Source organism: Notamacropus eugenii, chromosome 4 (assembly GCF_028372415.1).
Source record: "Notamacropus eugenii isolate mMacEug1 chromosome 4, mMacEug1.pri_v2, whole genome shotgun sequence".
In the NCBI taxonomy this organism is placed as follows: domain Eukaryota; kingdom Metazoa; phylum Chordata; class Mammalia; order Diprotodontia; family Macropodidae; genus Notamacropus; species Notamacropus eugenii.
Window position 1 is genome coordinate 75,059,124 of NC_092875.1, and position 18,437 is coordinate 75,077,560.

At 44.3% G+C, this 18,437-nt stretch overlaps 1 protein-coding gene across 1 annotated transcript; it reads left to right on the plus strand.

The window, feature by feature from the left end:
- Positions 1 to 13,795: 13,795 nt before the first annotated feature.
- Positions 13,796 to 16,514, plus strand: TNFSF9 (TNF superfamily member 9). Its single transcript, XM_072602030.1, has 3 exons — positions 13,796 to 14,066; positions 14,685 to 14,715; positions 15,339 to 16,514. Exons 1-3 carry the CDS (start codon positions 13,869 to 13,871, stop codon positions 15,785 to 15,787), a joined length of 678 nt encoding a protein of 225 aa, XP_072458131.1. The 5' UTR covers positions 13,796 to 13,868; the 3' UTR covers positions 15,788 to 16,514.
- Positions 16,515 to 18,437: the final 1,923 nt, after the last annotated feature.

Genomic DNA, 18,437 nt, shown 5'->3' on the forward strand with positions numbered 1-18,437 from the left:
CTTCAGATGCTTAGAATCTCTCAAGTTCTGAGATAACTCTTACTATTATACAGGTTCCACAGAAAGTAACCAAATTCTTTACAAAATCACAATCAGCATCCTGTCGTACAGATTGAAATGTCTTTGAATGATCCATGGAGGCATACAGATCTTGTCCACTCCTAGTTCTGATTGGTCCAACCAAGAAAATTTTTACCTAAAAAAGGTAACCGCTTTGATGTAGGAATGAAGTAAGAAATTCACCCTCACCCTTAAACTAACAGTTTAACAGTGTTGTTACATGGCAGCAGGAAAGACAGTGTTGTTACATGGCAGCAGGAAAGACAGCACCACCATTTTTGAAAAATTAAAGATGTAATTGCAAGTCCATTCCTTAGTCAAAGAGCAGTGAAAAGTTTGTATATCATGAATGCAGTTGTATAATCTATATCAGAATATTTACTGTCTCAGAGAGGGGTGAGAGGAGGGAAGGAGGGAGAAAATTTGGAGCTCAACATTTAAAAAAAAATGAATGTTAAAGTTGTTTTTACAAATAAGTGGGGAAAAATAAAATATTATTAAAAAGAAAAGTTTGTACATCATTGTTTTCATGTTGTCTCTTCCTCAATGGCCTACAAGCTCTTTGAGGGCAGTCTTTCATCTTTCTTGGTATCCTTAAAGTTTAGCACAGTTCTTGGCATATAGTAGGTGCTTAATAAATGTTTTTTTGACTGACAGTGTAAGTGTGAGGAGGCTGCAACACATAACCAATGAGATACTCTGAAGAATAACAGGAGTTAAGGACATATTTAAGGAGCTGTATGAAAGGAAAAGAGAATGAGCCAGTTGTGTGGCAAGGGTGAGATGTGGATGGTCAGAGTGCTCTCCTGATATCCTTTTGCTATAGGGAGAAAGAAGGAAGATCTCTAGCACACTGGGTAGACCAATGGGGTGAATTCTTAGAAGAATCTTGTCAAGAGTCAAACAGGATGGGATGGGCAAGGATCTATGCTATTGAAATGAATTCCCTAATGAGAGCATGGTGTACACACACAAGTACACACAAATATGTTATATATGCACAATACATGTCATATATATCTGATATTCCTTTATGTGTGTGTGTGTGTGTGTGTGTGTGAGAGAGAGAGAGAGAGAGAGAGAGAGAGAGAGAGAGAGAGAGAGAGAGAGAGAGAGAGAGAGAATATAAATATAAATTAATTTTGAGGAGGGAGAGATCAATAGGTGGTGACATCAGGGAAGTTCTCATGTGAGAAGGGGTAAGGAAAGGAATAAGCATTTCTGCACTATGCTGAGCACTTTACAAATATTATATATGATCCTCAAAACAACTCAGGGAGGTGGGTGCTGTGATTATTTTCATTTTACAGTTGAGAAAATTGAGGAAGATGGAGGTTAAATGACTTGCCCAAGGTCACCCAACTAGTAAATGTCTGGGGCTGGTTTTGAACTGGAACCTTCCTGACTCCAGGCTCAGGAGTCTACCCATTGCACCACCTAACTGTAGGATGTAGCACCTGAGCTGTGCTTCGAAGGATGCTAGGGATTCTATGAGGTGGAGATGAGGAGAGAGATCATGGGGGACAGGCAGCACAATGCCATGGGCTAGCAAGTGGTGGAGAGTCATACCCAAGGAACACCAAGTTGAGCAATTTGGTGGCGATGTACCTTGCACAAGAGAGAATCATGTGAAATCTGTCTAGGAAGACAGGCTGGAGGCAGACTGGGAAGATTTCTCCTAGAGGCAAGAGGAAGGCACTGACATGATCAAGCTTGTGTTTCAGGAATATAAATTTGGCCATGTGTGGAGGATGGAGAGAGCAGAGCTTGGAGGCAGGGAAGTCAATTAGATGGGTATTGGGGAAATGAGGAGGTGGTGAGAAGGGGTCAGGTAGGAAAAATATGTTACAAGTGGCAACCCAATCCAACAAATATTTACTAAGCACCTACTATATGCCAAGCACTGTCCTAAGCACTGGAAACACAAGTGATAACAAGAAACATAGTTCTTCCCCTCAAGGAACTTACAGTCTAAGACAATATGCAAAAGGAGGCAGGAAAGCAGGGGTGGGGAAGGAATCAACTTGGCAACTGAGTGGCTATGGAGCATGAGAGAGTGAAGAATTAAGGATGAGTTACAGGAAGGATGCTTATACTCTTGAAAAAATAGGGAAGTTAGGAAAATGTATGGGATTGTTTTTAGGGAAGGGGAAGACAGTGATTTCTCTTTGTGATATGTTGAATTTGAGATACCTGTGGAGCATTCATGTCGCTTAGGCAGTTGGTGGTATGCAATTGGATCTCAGGAGAAGGATGCAGTCTGGATACGTAGATTTGGAAGTCACCTTCATAGGGGTGAAGATTGAAGTCATGGGAGCTGATGTAATCATTGAAATTGTATATAGGGAGAAGAGAAGAGAAGAGAGGAGAGGAGAGGAGAGGAGAGGAGAGGAGAAGAGAGGAGAGGAGAGGAGAGGAGGCAAGGGGAAGAGAGGAGGCAAGGGGATGAGAGGAGGGAAGAGGAGGGGAAGGGAGGGGAAGTGAGGAGAGAGAAGAGAAGAGAAGAGAAGAGAAGAGAAGAGAAGAGAAGAGAAGAGAAGAGAAGAGAAGAGAAGAGGTGTCCAGGTCAGAGGTTAAAGTCACATAAGAGGGGTGGCATCTGGATACAGATCCAACAAAGAAGATTGAGGTGTGCTCAGACAAGTAGGAAGGAAACAACATTCCAGGCATAATTGTAAGTGCTGGGGGCACAAGGAAAGGCAAAAGATAGTCTCTGCTCTCAAGACACTCAGTGCCTAATGGAGGAGATAGCACTCAATAACTATGTTCCTATATACACACACATATACATATGCGTACATATATAACTTTTATACATTTTATATATATAACTGTTATATATAAAAGTCTATGATATGTATATATATGTGTGTATATGTGATATACATATGTGATATACATATATATGTGAAAATTAGAAATAATCAATAGAAGGAAGACAGTATAATTAAGAGGGTTTGGGAAAAGATCCCTGTAAAAGGTAGAATTTTAGATAGGACATAAAGGAAGTAAGTGAAATCAGAAGATGAAAATGAGGGGAGAGAGCATTCTAGGAGGGGTAGAGCCAGTGAAAATGGTCAGAGTTCAGAAACAGTGTCTTGTTTCAAGGAGCAAGGAGGTCAGTGTTGCTAAGTATCAGAGTATGTGTGTGTCTGTGTGTGTGTGTGTGAGTATGTGTGTGTAGTATAACAAAACTGGAAAGGAGGAGTGAAGGTGATGAATGGATTTGATTGTCACCACACAGGATTTTACATCTGATGCGGAAGGTTATTGGCAACCACTGGAATTTATCGAATAAGGGACTATCTGTGACCAATTTGTGGTAGAGCATTTCAAGCTCATATTGATCTGATCCTCCACAGCTGGACACGCTGAAATTTCACTTTATCATGGTGATGTCATTTTATTTCTCTTCGAAGATGAAGGACAACAACCAACCAGATATGGGGAATGAAGGAGAATGAAGAGTCAAGGTTTACCCCCAGATTGTGAGCCTATAGTTCAGGACAATCACTTTGGCAGCTGAGTGGAGGATGGACTTGAGTGCAGAGACACTTGTGACAGAGATACCAGTTATCATATGTTTCCTTTCATGTTTGTAGGAGAAATACAGAGTTGACATTCCTTTTCTCCTTTGCCATGGTGTTGTCCATGCTAAAAACTTTGAATGGAAGTCTTTTCAAATATACACTCCAGTTTACTAAAGATTTATAACCCTTGATTCCACAAAGTCTCTATAATAACTAGAATATCCTCTTAAATCTTACCAGTTCTTGGCAAACCCAAGCTACATTCAATTGCAGTACATCTTGGAATATTTGTATGCTGTCAGACAAGGGAATAGGAAATCAAAGGGCAAAGAAAAGCATGAAGTTGAACTGAATGTAGGTCAAGATTGATACTGGGGGATTTTGTATTTGATCCCAGAGATGATAGGGAGTCACATGAATTTATTGAGTAGGGGAATGTCATGATTGGACCTGTGTTTTAGCAAAATCACTTTGGTGAATGAATGGAGGATGGACTAGAGGGAGACTTGTGGCTGGTAGACCAACAAAGGTGAAATTGAAAGACTTTGGTGACAGATTAGATATGGGGAATAAATATTCACATTCTTCAAAAGCACTGCCCCCAAGACAAAATGACTACCAGAATAATTAATGTCAACAAATTAGAGCTCTTCTTTGAGTGTGAACAGTTTGTTACTGACTTGGAGGGAAAGTTGAGCCATACAGTTGCCAACAGTGGAGCAGAAAAGGAGAGGGCAGCTTTCAGAGATTTGGTGTACAGCACTGCATTTGCTCATCTAGGTCAGAACACTTGCAAACACCAAGACTGGTTCGATGAAAATGATGGGGAAATTCGGAAACTGCTAAATGAAAAATGAGAATTCCACCGGATTTACCACCAGGATAGTTCATCCACCTCTAAGAAGGCAGCATTTAATTCCATCAAAAACAAAGTACAAGCAAAGCTTAGAGAGATGCAGGATTCCTGGCTCAGTAAAATACAAGGATACTCTCAAGGTCTCTCTCAAGAACTTTGGATTTGACTGTGCAACATGGGAGACACTGGCACAGGATCCCTTAGCATGGCATACTTACATCAGAAAGGATGCTGGGCTCTTCGAGCAAAGCAGAATTGAGACAACACAAAGTAAATGTAGGATGTACAAATTTGGGATATCCACCTCAAATATTCACATGGACTATTTGTGGTAGAGTATTTCGAGCTCATGTTGGTCTGATCCTCCACAGTTGGACACACTGAAATTTCACTTTATCATGGTGATGTTATTTTATTCCTCTTCAAAGATGAAGGACAACCAACCAGGGAATGAAGGAGAATGAAGAGTCAAGGTTTACCCCCAGATTGTGAGCCTAGGGGGCTGGGAGGATGGTCAACACAGTAGATATCACATGAAGACTCTACAAAGAGTGCAAAGAATTCTGAACCTTGTAGTACGAGGAATTATGAGTTGATTTTGTTATATGTGCATACTACATGTGTTTCCCCATTAGAAATAAACTCTAAATTTGAACCCATTTTTCCTAGGATGCTGTGTGTATTTGTGGGAGAGTGTGTCCCAGGTTTAGGAGAACCTTTTGCAACTACTATTCTTGCCATACCATTTAAGGGAGCACCTTTACTAAAAGCTAATTGAGTCTGCCGATAGAATTTTAAAGACATACACACACACATACATATATGCACATACCTTTGTGTATATATACATACACACATATATACATACATCTCTATCTATACGTCTATATCTCTATATCTATATTAGCCAAGAAACTCATTTATCCAAATTGGCAGAAAAATAGAAATCTGAGAATTCAGACAACACAGACAGAAAGAGCTCTCCCAGTGGGAACAAGGTAACTCAATTCAGTCGAGAGAGAGTCCTGGATCTCATCCAAGAAGTTCCCCAAAGTCTCTATTGTAGCAAACTGGGGATAAGAACATAATGGTATGTCCCTCTCATGTTGGCTTCTTCCCAGAGTCTTTGCCTTCAGTTATTCTTCATGGAGTTGGCATCATCAATCTTATTTCTCCAACCTGGAAGCTGGAAGTACCCAAAGTCTGAAGAGACTCAGCAACTTGAAGAAAACTGAAGAATTCTCCTCTCTCCTACTGTTATCAACTCTACCCTTCCCCCATAGAAATCTGGGGCATTGATCTCCACCAGTGAGGAGAGTGTCCCATGCCAACGGACTTTGACATAGGGATTATTTTCCTCCATTGGGTGGAAGCTCTACGGACTGATTGTTAATGGAAAGCACACTGGATTACACATAAAACTGGAGAACCACTGGGTTCCCAACCTTCAAAGGTGAGTATAAGCTGAGGGAGTAGCTTAGTGCTATATGTACTTAACCCAATGTCAATTAATACTCCTTTTAGATCATGTGCAGTTGTGAAACAGATTTAAATCCTGTGGGAATGAATCAAAATAATTATGAAATATGATGGGATTGAATCATATCCTTAGATAAAAATCCTGGACAGCAACTTAATTAAGGCAGCTGGGGATGTGAATGGTTTCAACATCCTTAGCCAGTGTTGAATTGTTGCTTAATACTGGAACCTAAGAACCGCCTATATTTACATAATAGAAGCATGCTGAAGCTCAGATCGCCACCTGGTGGCTAACTCAAAGCACTCTGAGTAGCCTCCTGGTCTATCCGGCCCCAAAAAAGGAAAGGGAAAGCAAGGTTAGCAGGAGCCTTCTCCGGCTCAGCATTTATCATATCTCTCCCTACTTACTCCCAGTTCTACATGTGAGATTAGGGGCTTCCTGAAATATACTCATATACGTCATGGAATTGGGATAAGAGAAAAGGGGAGTGTGTCTGGGACTCCAGCTTTGGGTGTTGGAACTGTGCTGGAGGGTCACTGGGAAAGTGAGCTGTGTTTCCTTGAGTCTTATAAATGGGATTTTCCATAGCTGCCTCCAGAGCCACTCTAGACTCGCCTCTTCTGTGCTGGCTGCTCTCTGCCATCTGGTCCTCTGGGTGCTGTGGACTTGAGGAGGACTTGTCTGTGTGCTCGACTTGGCTTGGTTTGGTTCTGAATATGTGTCACTAAGCAGACCCCCATTTCAATATCTTAGTCCAATAGGTCTATGTCTTTATCGAGACAATCCAGAAGTCTAAATCTCAAAGCTGATGGTTTTCTGTTTAGCTGCATGGCAGGCAGAAAACTTTAGTTCAGCTACCACAATCCTCTCTGTTTCTTGTGCCCCACACGATGGACAGGAAATCTCTTTCAAAGGCAAAGAAAAAAGGAACTAGGGACCCTGAGACCTGGACACATTCACACACATCTTGTCACTTCTCTATGTCTCATAAATATGTTTCATCATGTGGGAATTTCTTGGGTGGGAGGTGGGGGAGCCCTTGGATCTCCACTGAGAGGAAATACCATTCTAGAAATGCCTTGTACTGGAGGCGTTCAAGCGAAGGCTGGAGAAGCCCTTGTTGAGAATATTGGAAAACACACAGAGGTGCCACTTGCTTTCACAACAAATGTATGTTCTCTAATCTCAAACAGATTCTCCTTTTTTGTTTGGCAATCTCCAGTATTCCTCTCTCATTTGCTTGGTGCAACTCAATTAAATTAGCATTTGTTAAATTCTTATTGTCAGGCACTGCGGGTTCAGTACTGGGAATATAAGGAGAAAGAGTCCCTGCTCTCAAGGAGCTTATATTTTATTGCACACAGATAAGTCAATTTAAACATACTTAGGTGAATGTAAATTAATTGGCAGGGGTGGGGGGGTGGGGGGGTGGGGTGGAGGGGAGGAGAAGAGTGCTAGCAATTTGGGGAGGGGAGAGATAAGCTTCCTGGAGGAAGTGGTTGGTATTTGGTGGAAGCTAGTCAATGAGACAGGTGAGGAGGGAATGCATTCCAGGTATGGGAAGTAATCTGGGCAAAGGCAAGGGGACAGAAGATAGAATGTCTGAGCTTCCTTACATTTCTGAAAGTCTATGAACCAGAAGAGTTAGAGGACTATGGGAACAAGGAGAAGGGCCTCATTAACATTTTGGGGTACAGCAGGTGGAGAGCAGAGGCCAACAAGGAAACTTCCACTTCCTGAGAAGGGCTTAAATGAATGGGAATGGGGTTGGGGAAGGGTTGAGTTGGATAGCTGGGCTAAGATTGGTGGTGAGTTGTGAGAAGATCTAGGAAATGAGAGGGTAAGGGGCTTGTATAAGTATGGGGGCTTCTGGTTGAGTTTATTGATACTCAAAGTCATACCTCACAGACTCATACCTAGGTAGACCATCATATAAGTTGAGAGTGACTCATTGTGTGTCTCTATCTCTTTGTCTTGTATGGTGTGTATGTAAGCTTTGTGTGGTGTTCAAGTGCTTCTGTCTATGTGAAGGTCATAAGATTTAGGGCTGAAAGACTTTTGAGATCATCTAGGGTAGTCCTCTCAAGGCCAGAGAGCAAGTAGTGACTCACTTCAAGTCATCCAGGCAATGGGACACCTTGTTGCCCTGTATGACACTTGGGTCACTTAGACATCTAAACTGGCTTATATGCTGCCTCCCTTAAGCCTATGGGATGACAGCAAATCTCTGCATCATGCCTCCATTAAGGGAGTGTGATATCTGAGGCACTATGCTCCTTGAGCCACTAGCCCAGTAGCCTCCTCACTTCCTCTCTGGACTTGGAGTTAGGGATCCCTGAGCCTGAATCTTACCTCATACACTATTTGTTTGGCCATGGGCAAGTAACATAACCTTTCTTGGCCATAGTTCTCTCATCTGCAAAATGGAAATAGTAGTAACACGTATCTCACTGGACTGTTAGGAGAAGCAAATGAGATGAATGTAAGTAAGGTTCTTGGTAAACTTTAAGGTGCTACATACATTTGAATTAATATTATCATTATTAGGGATAGGGCCTGGGTCTCTGATTTCATAGGTATGCTATGAATAATAAGGAGTTTCAGATAAGGAAATTCCCTGTAGCCGTGGAAGCCAACACTTTCTTTGTAATTTATAGTCTTAGAGAGATGCCTAGAACAATCGAAGATTAAGTGATACCCTCCAAATCACATTGCCAACATATATCAGAGATAGGACCTGAATGGAAGTGTTCCTTGACTTGGAAGCCAATGCTCTCCAGGAAGCCATGCAGCGTATTTATGATGGCTAGCAGTGATTTGGTACTGCCAAGGGTTCCAGGAATTTCTGTGAATTTTAGGACCACCTGCCCTGCTTCTAACCCAGCCCCCACAATTGTTATCAAGGGGGAACAACACTTGTGGAGAAGGGACCTATTTTCTCTACCATTACCAAAATCAAATGCCATCATAGAGAAGGTAAATCCAAGATCTCCAGGACTAAAAGTGCTCCCCCTCCCCTGCCTGCTAGCCCTGCTACTAGCCTTGTCCCTGAAGCCACCATTCGAGGGAGATACCTTTGTATAGATCCAACCTATCAACTGCCTCTCTGCACGTACTGTTCTCACAACTACTAAAATCTCAAAAAAGAAAGTTCTTGCCACCAAAATCCTTCTCATTATCAAATGGTTCAACATCCAAAGTCATTATGGTTTTGTCATGGGAAAAAGATTAAACAAGATACAATGCCATCTGTTTGTTATTGCCCCCCCCTGAGAACCATTGGGTTCTCACACGCAGTTGAAACCTGCTGTGTACATTATCTTTCTCTATTAGGATATGAGGCAGCTAGGTGACACAGTGGAGAGAGCCCTGGGCTTGGGATCAAAAAGACTCATCTTCCTGAGTCCAAGTTTGACCTCAGACACTTGCGAGCTGTGTGGCCCTAGGAAAGACACTGAACCCTGTTTGCCTCATCTATGAGTTAGAGTAGGAAATGGCGAACTACTCCAGTATCTTTGCCAAGAAACCCCAAACAGGTTCATGAAGAATCCGACTGAAAACTACTAAACAACAGTATTGGAATGTGAGCTTCTTGAGAGCAGGAGCTATCTTGATTTCCTATCCCTAGTATTTATCACCGTGCTTTGTACATAATAAGCATTGAATAGAAGCTATTTCAAATACTGAGGCATAGCCTTCACCAAGGGTTCTGTATCCCATCCAACCACACGAGGGTGCTCAGGCGGCACACACCTAGGCTGCTTAGTTTGCTACCAGCCATAACAGAATGTGGGGAAATGTTGAACAATTTAAATTTACACTGACTTGAGTTTGGAAATTTGAGTTGTAGAAATTAGGGAACTGGGCACCTGGGCACTCCCTCTGTGTGTAGGGAGTTACAAGTGAGAGTGGTGAGACACCTGGTTTCTTTCTGTTTGGGGATCTGGCGATGTATGTGGGTCTCCTCTGTGAAGTGGGGCTGGGGTTACCTGGGTCTCCTGGGTATATGCATTTTTTTTGGAAGAGGCTAGAGGTCAGGGGTGAAGCTGGAGACTAGACGTCTGGATTCCTTCTCTGTGATTCTTTTCTTTGTGAAAAGTGGTTGAGGGCTCGGCAGAGGAGAACCAGACATTTGGATTTGGATCTCATATATATGTATGTGTGTGGGAGGGTGGGAGTTGTGGAATAAGGAGGCCAGACCCCTGAGTCTCCCTTGTGCTCATGTATGTGTGCTTTTGTGTGTGTGTGTGTGTGTGTGTGTGTGTGTGTGTGTGTGTAGATGCATGTGTGTATATGAGAATGGTGGGGCTGGGCCCCTGGGTTCCCTCTGTGTATAGGGATAGGGATACCTGTGTAAAGATGATTCGTGTGTGTGTGTGTGTGTGTGTGTGTGTAGGTATATGTGGTTGCATGTGTATATATGTGAACGGTGGGGCTGGATACCTGGGTCCCCTCTGTGTGTAGGGATGGGGATACCTCGTTAGATTTCCTCTGTGTAAAGGTGATCCTTTATCACTGATTATGGCTGGCAGTGAAAGGTGCATAAAGGTGGAAGAGCTGGGCGAGGCAGATGCTTGAGTCTCTTCTGTGTGGTGGGGGTGCTGGAGATGCCTGGGTTCTGAGTTGTTTGGGGTAGTACCCAGTCCAGGAGGTGGGGAACCTGCAGCCTCAAGGTCAGAGGCCTCAGATTCCCCACCTCCGACAGGCTGTCAGGAGAGTGAAAATAGTGGCGTTGGAAAGTAGTTGGTGTAAGATGAACTTCTGAGTTCTCTCCCTGGAATTCCCATACTACTCAGACAGGAAAGGGAGGAAAGGGATCCCTCGATGCTTTTGGGAAGTCCTGAACCAGGGTGTTGAGGAGGGATGTGACCCCTTGGGGAGCAGAGGCTCTCTCAAAGCATGCCTCCTATGCACTGTGATTTCCCAGTGAAGGGGAATGTGGAATGTGTGTGGCCTGCAATCCCTCTCTAAGGGACCAGTTCCTCCTTTTCTCTTGTTTCTCCTCTCCTCCTTTGATTCGAGGTGAGACTTGCACCCTCCCCCATCAGCATTCTGCCAGTCCCTACCTTCAGTCCCAGGATTACAGTGAGAAGGAGGTGGGGTAGAGTATAGGGCAGCTGCTCAGAATCCCCAGGGACACCAATCAGGAGGAAACCTCAGCTCTCCACAGTTTAGTCACTAAGGCTAAATTCCCCAGAGCCCTGGGTGTGGGGGAAGTGGAGGAGGAATTTCTCTTTCCTAAGTCCTGCCCCCTCATGACGAGACCTGGGGGTAGCCCCAGTCATTCATAAAATCATTTACAAAAAGGCATCACATACACACTGCAAATGCACATAATCCCACAATTGCAGACATGCATCATAGCCACACATAACATATGCATGCACACACATATGGCAGCTACATATGACAAACAGAGACACACACCAATTTCTCTGCATATAATGTTTTCTCCTATGCTTTCTTAAATCTAAATAATAATTAGAAAAAAACAATAAAACAAATAATAAATCAAGCCCTGAATTGTAACATGTGCCTATTTTGGAGGCATAAATGCTCACACTGGCTTCAACACACAAGACACACCAATAGATATATTTCATACACACCCTCTCCATATATGCCACAGACACATTCTTCCTACACATACACACACACTAAAAACAGACATAAGATGCAATGGAAGGTAAGCTTTTTGAAGGCAGGGAGTGCTTTGTTTTTGTCTTTGGAGCCATTGTATAGTGCCTAGCATAGAGCAGGCACTTAACAAATACTTATTGAATAAATTGTCCCAGACACTTAGAAACATATACAGAGAGACACTAACTTGACATATTATGCTCCACGCTTATTCTGCAAATGTCCGTTCTACTCACACTTTAACCACATACTCCATACACATTGTAAACACATAGAAATGGAAACATGCAGCACACATGCCTCACACCCACAGGCTGATGACTTTTCAAAACACAGCCTCACTTAAATCCAATTCACTGGAAAATCAAGATTTCCCCCATGATGTCATTGGTCCTCTTCCAAAACGAAGGTTGTATAACAACCACAAACCACACAGACACATTCCTCAAACATAGAATTACATATACTCCATGCACAACAAACACATAGCACACAAACACTACAAGGCACATCTACTCCAGGAACATATGGGCCCAGATGACCCACCCAACAGACACATGAACCCCCATTTACCATATACAGAGCATTCATATTCCTTCATACACAGTTCAACTAGAAATGAACAATTGTCCCCTTCCCCATTTTCTTTACAAGGTCGGTGCAGCTAGATGGTGGATTCATAAACTTATTTTTAAAAGTATTTTGACAATTATATTTCCATATGGTTGGTTTCCTTTGTAATTCTATGTATTTTAAAAAAAAATTATTCCAAGGAGTCCATAGGCTTTACCAAACTGCCAAAGCAAACGACTCGTCGGAAGTCTCTAAGGTCTCTACTCTAAGACTCTGGAAGTCGTTGGGGTCCTGGCCACCTTTCTGTTCTTGCCCTCTCAGCACTAAGAGGGAAACGAGTTAGACATTCACAGTGGCTACCGCTGGAAAAACAGCGCGACCTAATAGAGACCGGGCACCTGTTTTCCTCAAGCATCTTTCTCCCTCTCTAGAAGTCTACCTCGTGGACAAACTTTTTAGATCATCTGACCCCTGGGATAGGGCTGGCAGGGTAGACAAATGGGAAACAGGGTTTCCTCCACCAACCCTTGTCCCACTCTCCCTTTTCTCCATGCAGGGGGATTTCTAGTTTGGAGTCTCCAGTTTCATAGCAGACCTCTGCCCTGATGGGAACTGTCCCAGGCAAGGAGGTGGGTGGTGAGTTACGGAACTTTGGGGGTGGTGGCGATGGTGTGCGTCATAAGAGGAGGGGCTGGAAAAGACCCCACAGGAGAGTCGGAGGCGGGGCCCAGAAATGGGGCCTCTCAGCTCCCCAGATCAGACCAAGGCACCAAGCCCAAGGATTAAGGGGGTGGGGGTAGAATTGACTAGAGGAGGACCGAAGTTGTGAATGGGTTGGAAGGGGCGTGGCTTACTGCGGGATTCACACTTGCAGTTCCAACTTTCCCCGGAGAGAGCCTTATCTAAGCCCGCCCTGAAAGGAAATACTGTAGCGGGAAGGGAGATTCTTAAATCACTCCTCTCTCATCCCGCCCCTAGTGGCGTTACCCCCAACCTCACACTCCGGTACCTCTCTCTGTAGCTTCCATTCTCCCGCCCTCCCTTCCAGGGACTTGGGGTGGGGCTTGGGGTGGGGGCGGGACTCAGGGTGTACTGGAACCAACATGTTGTTAGATTTTCAGGATAAACATTTAAAATTCGGAAATCTTCAAACGCTCCAAATCCGGGCTTGATTTATTATTTTGTTGATTGTCTAGATCTAAGAAAGTGAAGGAGAAAATGTTGATGCAGATTAAAATTAAAGTGTGTTGTTTGTACATCCCCCCTCCCCCCAAGAGCCAGCTGTTAAACTTTTACCAGTACTCCCCTTGGCTAGAGGGTTGAGAGAGACTGGATGACCGAGATAGGGAGAGACAGAGACAGAGATAGAAGAAAGGAGAGACACAGAGGTGAGAGTCCTACGGAGAGTACAGATGAAGACAGAATAGATTCTGATTCTTTCGTGACAGGAAAGAGACAGAGACAACCCATAAAACACTTAGACTACATTTGAACCCTGATGCCAAGGAGCCTTAGCCAAAGCAAGATCACTTTCTTTTCCTCCGCCCAGAGCAAAAACTTCCCTTTCTTTGCCCAGAGCTGGATGCTCGGGCCTAGGACCCACCCCCTCCCAAGCAGTGGGTGAATGGGGGGGAGTGGAGTCGGGTCCCCGCCCCGGAAGGCTACACTTCCTGGTCCCGAGGATAAAGCGGGCTCTCCCTGGCCAGGGGGAACATGAACTGATCTCGCCATGGGTCACGGTTCGGACCCAGAGAACCCAGACCGCGTCTCTCAGGCTCCGGTCCGCACCTGCCGTGCCCTCGACTGGGCCCTGGTGACAGCGCTACTGCTGGTAGCCGGAATCCTGGCCACTTACACTGCTCTAAAAGTAAACCCTGCCCAGCCTTCTGCCTCGGAACCGTTGTCCGCTCCCCGGGTCTCCTCTCAGGTAAGAGAAAGTCCCTGGCGTTCTTGTTTCCTTCCTCGCTCCACCCCACCCCGGGACTACTGGGTACTTATTTCCCCACTTTGTGTGGGGAAAGACCACCGGATCTCTGCCTTCCTTCTCCGCCTTGCCGCTGTCGGAAAGGACCCTGTAGTTTCTTTACTTCCCCACATGAAAGGACTTGGGTGTCCTTGAACTCCTTCCCTCGAGGAAAGTAGTCTGTCACTCCCCACATGAAGGGACGCTGGTGTCATTGAAGGCTCTTGAACAGCCTGCCAGAAACTGGTACCCACGTCCCCCAAATAGCTGGCAGGGAAAGAACTAGGAGCTCCTTTCACTCCCCCCCCCTCCAAGAAATAGCATTGCAAAATCCCAAAGGATCCATTTTTTATTCTAGGCGCCCCCAGGGATACCCCTTCTCATCTGCCCCAATCTTTTCCCCCTCCCCAACCTTGTCCCCTCTCATAAGACTCGGACCTTCCTCTTGAAGTTAGGGAGACACTATGGAGGGGTTTGTGAAGGGAGAGTCTGGCGATGGTTCAGAAGGAATAAAGGGAGAGAAATCTCCCTTATATTCCCAGGAAGATCCAGGTGAACTCAACTTGTCTTTCTTCTTTCTAGGGCCCCTATGCACAGCTGGTGATGAAAAATGGTAAGCTAATTCCCCCTCTCCCCTCGCCCCCCCCCCCCCGTTCATTCTCCCTATAGCGACTATGGCACTGAATTTAGAATCAGAAAGACCTAGTTTGAAATCACACCTCAGACATTTGTTAACTGTATGACCCTAGGCAAGTTACTTATGTAACCTCAGTTTTCTTATCTGTAAAATGGGGGGAGAGGGTTGGACTCAATGGCTTCTATTCCTTTCCCCTCCCCAAGCTCTAAATCTGTGCTCCTATGATCCATATCCCTTTCTTCTTTTCTTCTCTCATATTCTTCTTTTACTTAAGGGTAGTGAGGCTCTGAACCTACTGCCAGGGGCAAGGAAACCACTCCAGCTCAGAGAGGTGTGTGTGTGTGTGTGTGTGTGTGTGTGTGTGTGTGTGTGTGTGTGTGTGTGTGTGTGTGTGTTTGTGTGTGTGTTAACTAAAGAGGAATTCTCTCCCCCCAGTCCTGGCCTCTTTTCAGTGTAGGACATAGAAATGTCTAAGCCTCTCCCAAATCAGCCCCCTACCCCCATTACTAAATTTCTGATGCCTCTTCTGGGCATTATTTGACATTGAGATTCTAGGAATGCTAGAGCTAGACTGACTTTGTTTCCTCTGACTCCTACAGCCTTGGTGCAGAACCAGACGCTGAGATGGTACAGTGACCCCGGTCTTTCTGGGGTGTTCCTGGACTCCCAAATGAAATATGATGCTGATAAAGGAGAACTGGAGGTGGGGGTCGCTGGGCTTTACTTTGTCTATGCCCACCTGAAGCTGCAGCAGGTGATGGTCTCTGCCTATAGCCAGGGCACCGTGGAAGTCTCTGTGTTTCGGGGCTCTGCAAGTCGAGCTGTCTTGACTCTCTCCCTGGAGGTGGGACCCTCCAGCACTTCTATTGTCACCACCTCCCAGTCCTCCCTCATCTTCCTGGATCCTGGGGAGCGGCTCAAGCTTAGCATGAGCACCACTGAGGGGGACTTCCTGGATTGGCAGCTGGCTCCAGAGGCCAGTACCTTTGGCCTTTTCTGGGTAGCTGGCGGAAAGCCCATAACTGCATCTGGGGCATATTTATTGTGACCAATTAACTGAGACTGTGGTGTCTTCTTTGGAAGATGGAGGAGGGGGTTGGCTGAAATGCCCTTGTTTTATTTAACCTGGGTACCCCCCCACTTTGTGGTTGAGCTTTGGGGAATCCCCAGCCTAACTGCCAGCAGTTCTCTGCAAGTCCAAACATGTCACAGAAAGAGGCAGCAGAAAGCTATAGGAGCCATGCTGGTTCTGGGCTCTTACAGTGGGGGTGTCAAGGGTAGAGAGGCAGAGGAGTATTCATTATGAAACCTATTTCTGACATTTATTTGCTGTGTGGCACTGATCCTCTCTGATCCTCAGTGTCCTCATCTGTAAAATGGGTATAATCCTTGCACTGCCTGCTTCATAGAGTTGTTGGGAGAGAAGTAATCTGTATATCTGCAGTCTTTATTTATTTATTTATATAATAACTCCTAGGCTAGGGCCTGGGTCCAAGAGGCTACCTCTTCCCTGCTGGTTTCTAGGGGTGCAAAACTACCTCATGGGGACCTTCATGTGAAATACTTGGAGATCACCCATCCTCTCAGTGGCAGAAGAGACTTGGGCAAGAGAACCCCAAGCCAAGGAGGGGAGGGAGAGTGCCAGTCACTCTCTCGTATCTCTAATTGTGTATTTATTCTGGGCAAGTGCACTTTAAGTTACTTTATTTATCACTCTCATGCCCTGGGGGTGTGTCTGAAAAAATAAAAACTGATCCTGAAGACCCTTGGAAGACATTCTGTGTGTTTCATCTGTTGTGTGACTGTGGGGGATTCCAGAGTGCAGTTGAGCAATAGGGTCTGATCACTCAGTGAAGGGCTTTCATTCCTACTCTGTAAAATGAGGGGGTTTGGCCTCTAAGGTCCCTTCTACTAACATTCCCTGTCCTTTGGGTCTTCTCAGTTCTGCCATTCTATGAGTGTCACAACAGTGGGCTGTGATCCAGGGTGAGAAGGTATGAGGGACTAGACAGACGGAGCAGAATGGGGTTTTAAGAGAACATTTTCCAGCCTAGACAATTAACAAAATCTTTTGTGTTCTCTTTCTGTTCTACTCTGGATGTCTGAGCTTTGGAGAGACAGAAACATTGTACCTGGACTCTGCTTTATGGAACTTCCTATAGTACCTGTAGTCAAATGTGTGTGGGGTGGAGTGTGGGGTACATTATGTAGTGGGGGGCAGCCAGGTGGTGTAGTAGATATAGAATGCTGGGCTCAGGAAGACCTGAATTCAAATCCTGCCTCACATTTATTGACTAGTAATTTAATCTCTGTTTGCCTCGGAAGCCTCCTTTTTAAAATGGGAATAGTAATAGCATCTTCCTCGAAGGGTTGTTATGAGGATCAAATGAGGTAATTATTGTAAAGGATTTAGCACATAGTGGACATTACATAAATGTTAGTTTTTACCATGATGATGACTCACATAATAGTGAAGAGGACTCCATCCTCCAGCACAGTGTTGCCAGGGTGAGGGTCACTTATAGGCACAGGGGAGGGGCTTAGAAGAAGAAGGAAAGTGATTAAGGAGGACTTCCTAGAGATTTTTAAGGTCTCTACCAGCTCTGATAATATTTGAATCTGTCATTTTCTCCTGGGTCCTAGGAAGTTCCTTAGCTAGAAGGAAAGACTTTAGTCAGATCCATATTTGAACAAAGTGCCTGTCAACAATTCAAGAAGAATTCGTTAAGCACTTACTATGTGCCGGGTATTGTACTAGATGCTGGAGATGCAATGAAAGGCAAACATAGTTCCTGTTCTCAAGGAGTTTGCATTCTAATGGTGGAAGTAGCATGTGAATAATAAGGTAACACAACACATACATACACCTCTCTTCATACGTACACACATACACACATACACAAAGAATATATTTTAAATTTATGTAATGGAGAAAAGCTAGAGACCTTTCCAAAAAGATCAGGGGTAAAGCAAAGATGCACATCATCACCACTATTATTTAACATAGCACTAGAAATGATATGACAAGAAAGAAAAATTCAAGGAATAAGTAAAGGTATAAAGGAAACAAAACTATTCCTTTTTACAGATGATATGATGATTTGTTTATAAAATCCTCAAATTAGTTAAAAATTAATTGAAACAAATGATGACCATCTCTGCAGCTGTCTTCCTTTTTCTCCTCTTCTCTCCTAAGATCACAGTCTTGCAACAGGTGCCTCCCTTTCTTTTACTCTCCTCTTCTCTGCTTCGGGCAGTTTGACTTCTGACCTCATCATGCAATTGAAACTGCCCTGTCCAAAGTTACAAGTGATCTCTTAATTGACCATCTAATGACAGGAAATGAAGAAAGCCATTTCTCAATCCTCATTCTCCACCTGTGTGCAGCTTTTGAAACTGTCAATCAGCTCTTCCTCCTTGGTAATCTTTCCTTTGTAGGTTTTTGTGATTCTGTTCTTTCTGAGTTGTTTTTCCTACCTGTGTGATGACTCTTTCTATGGCTCCTTTCCTCAGTTTTCATCCAGGGCATACCCACTAATAGTGAATGTTACCTTAAAGGTCTGGCTCAATGCCTCTTCTTTTCTTGCTATCTCACTTGGTGATGCCATCAGTTCCCATGAATTCAATTATCATCTCTATGAAGATAATTCCCATATCTACCTATAGAACCGTAACCTCTCTTCTAACCTCTAGTCCTA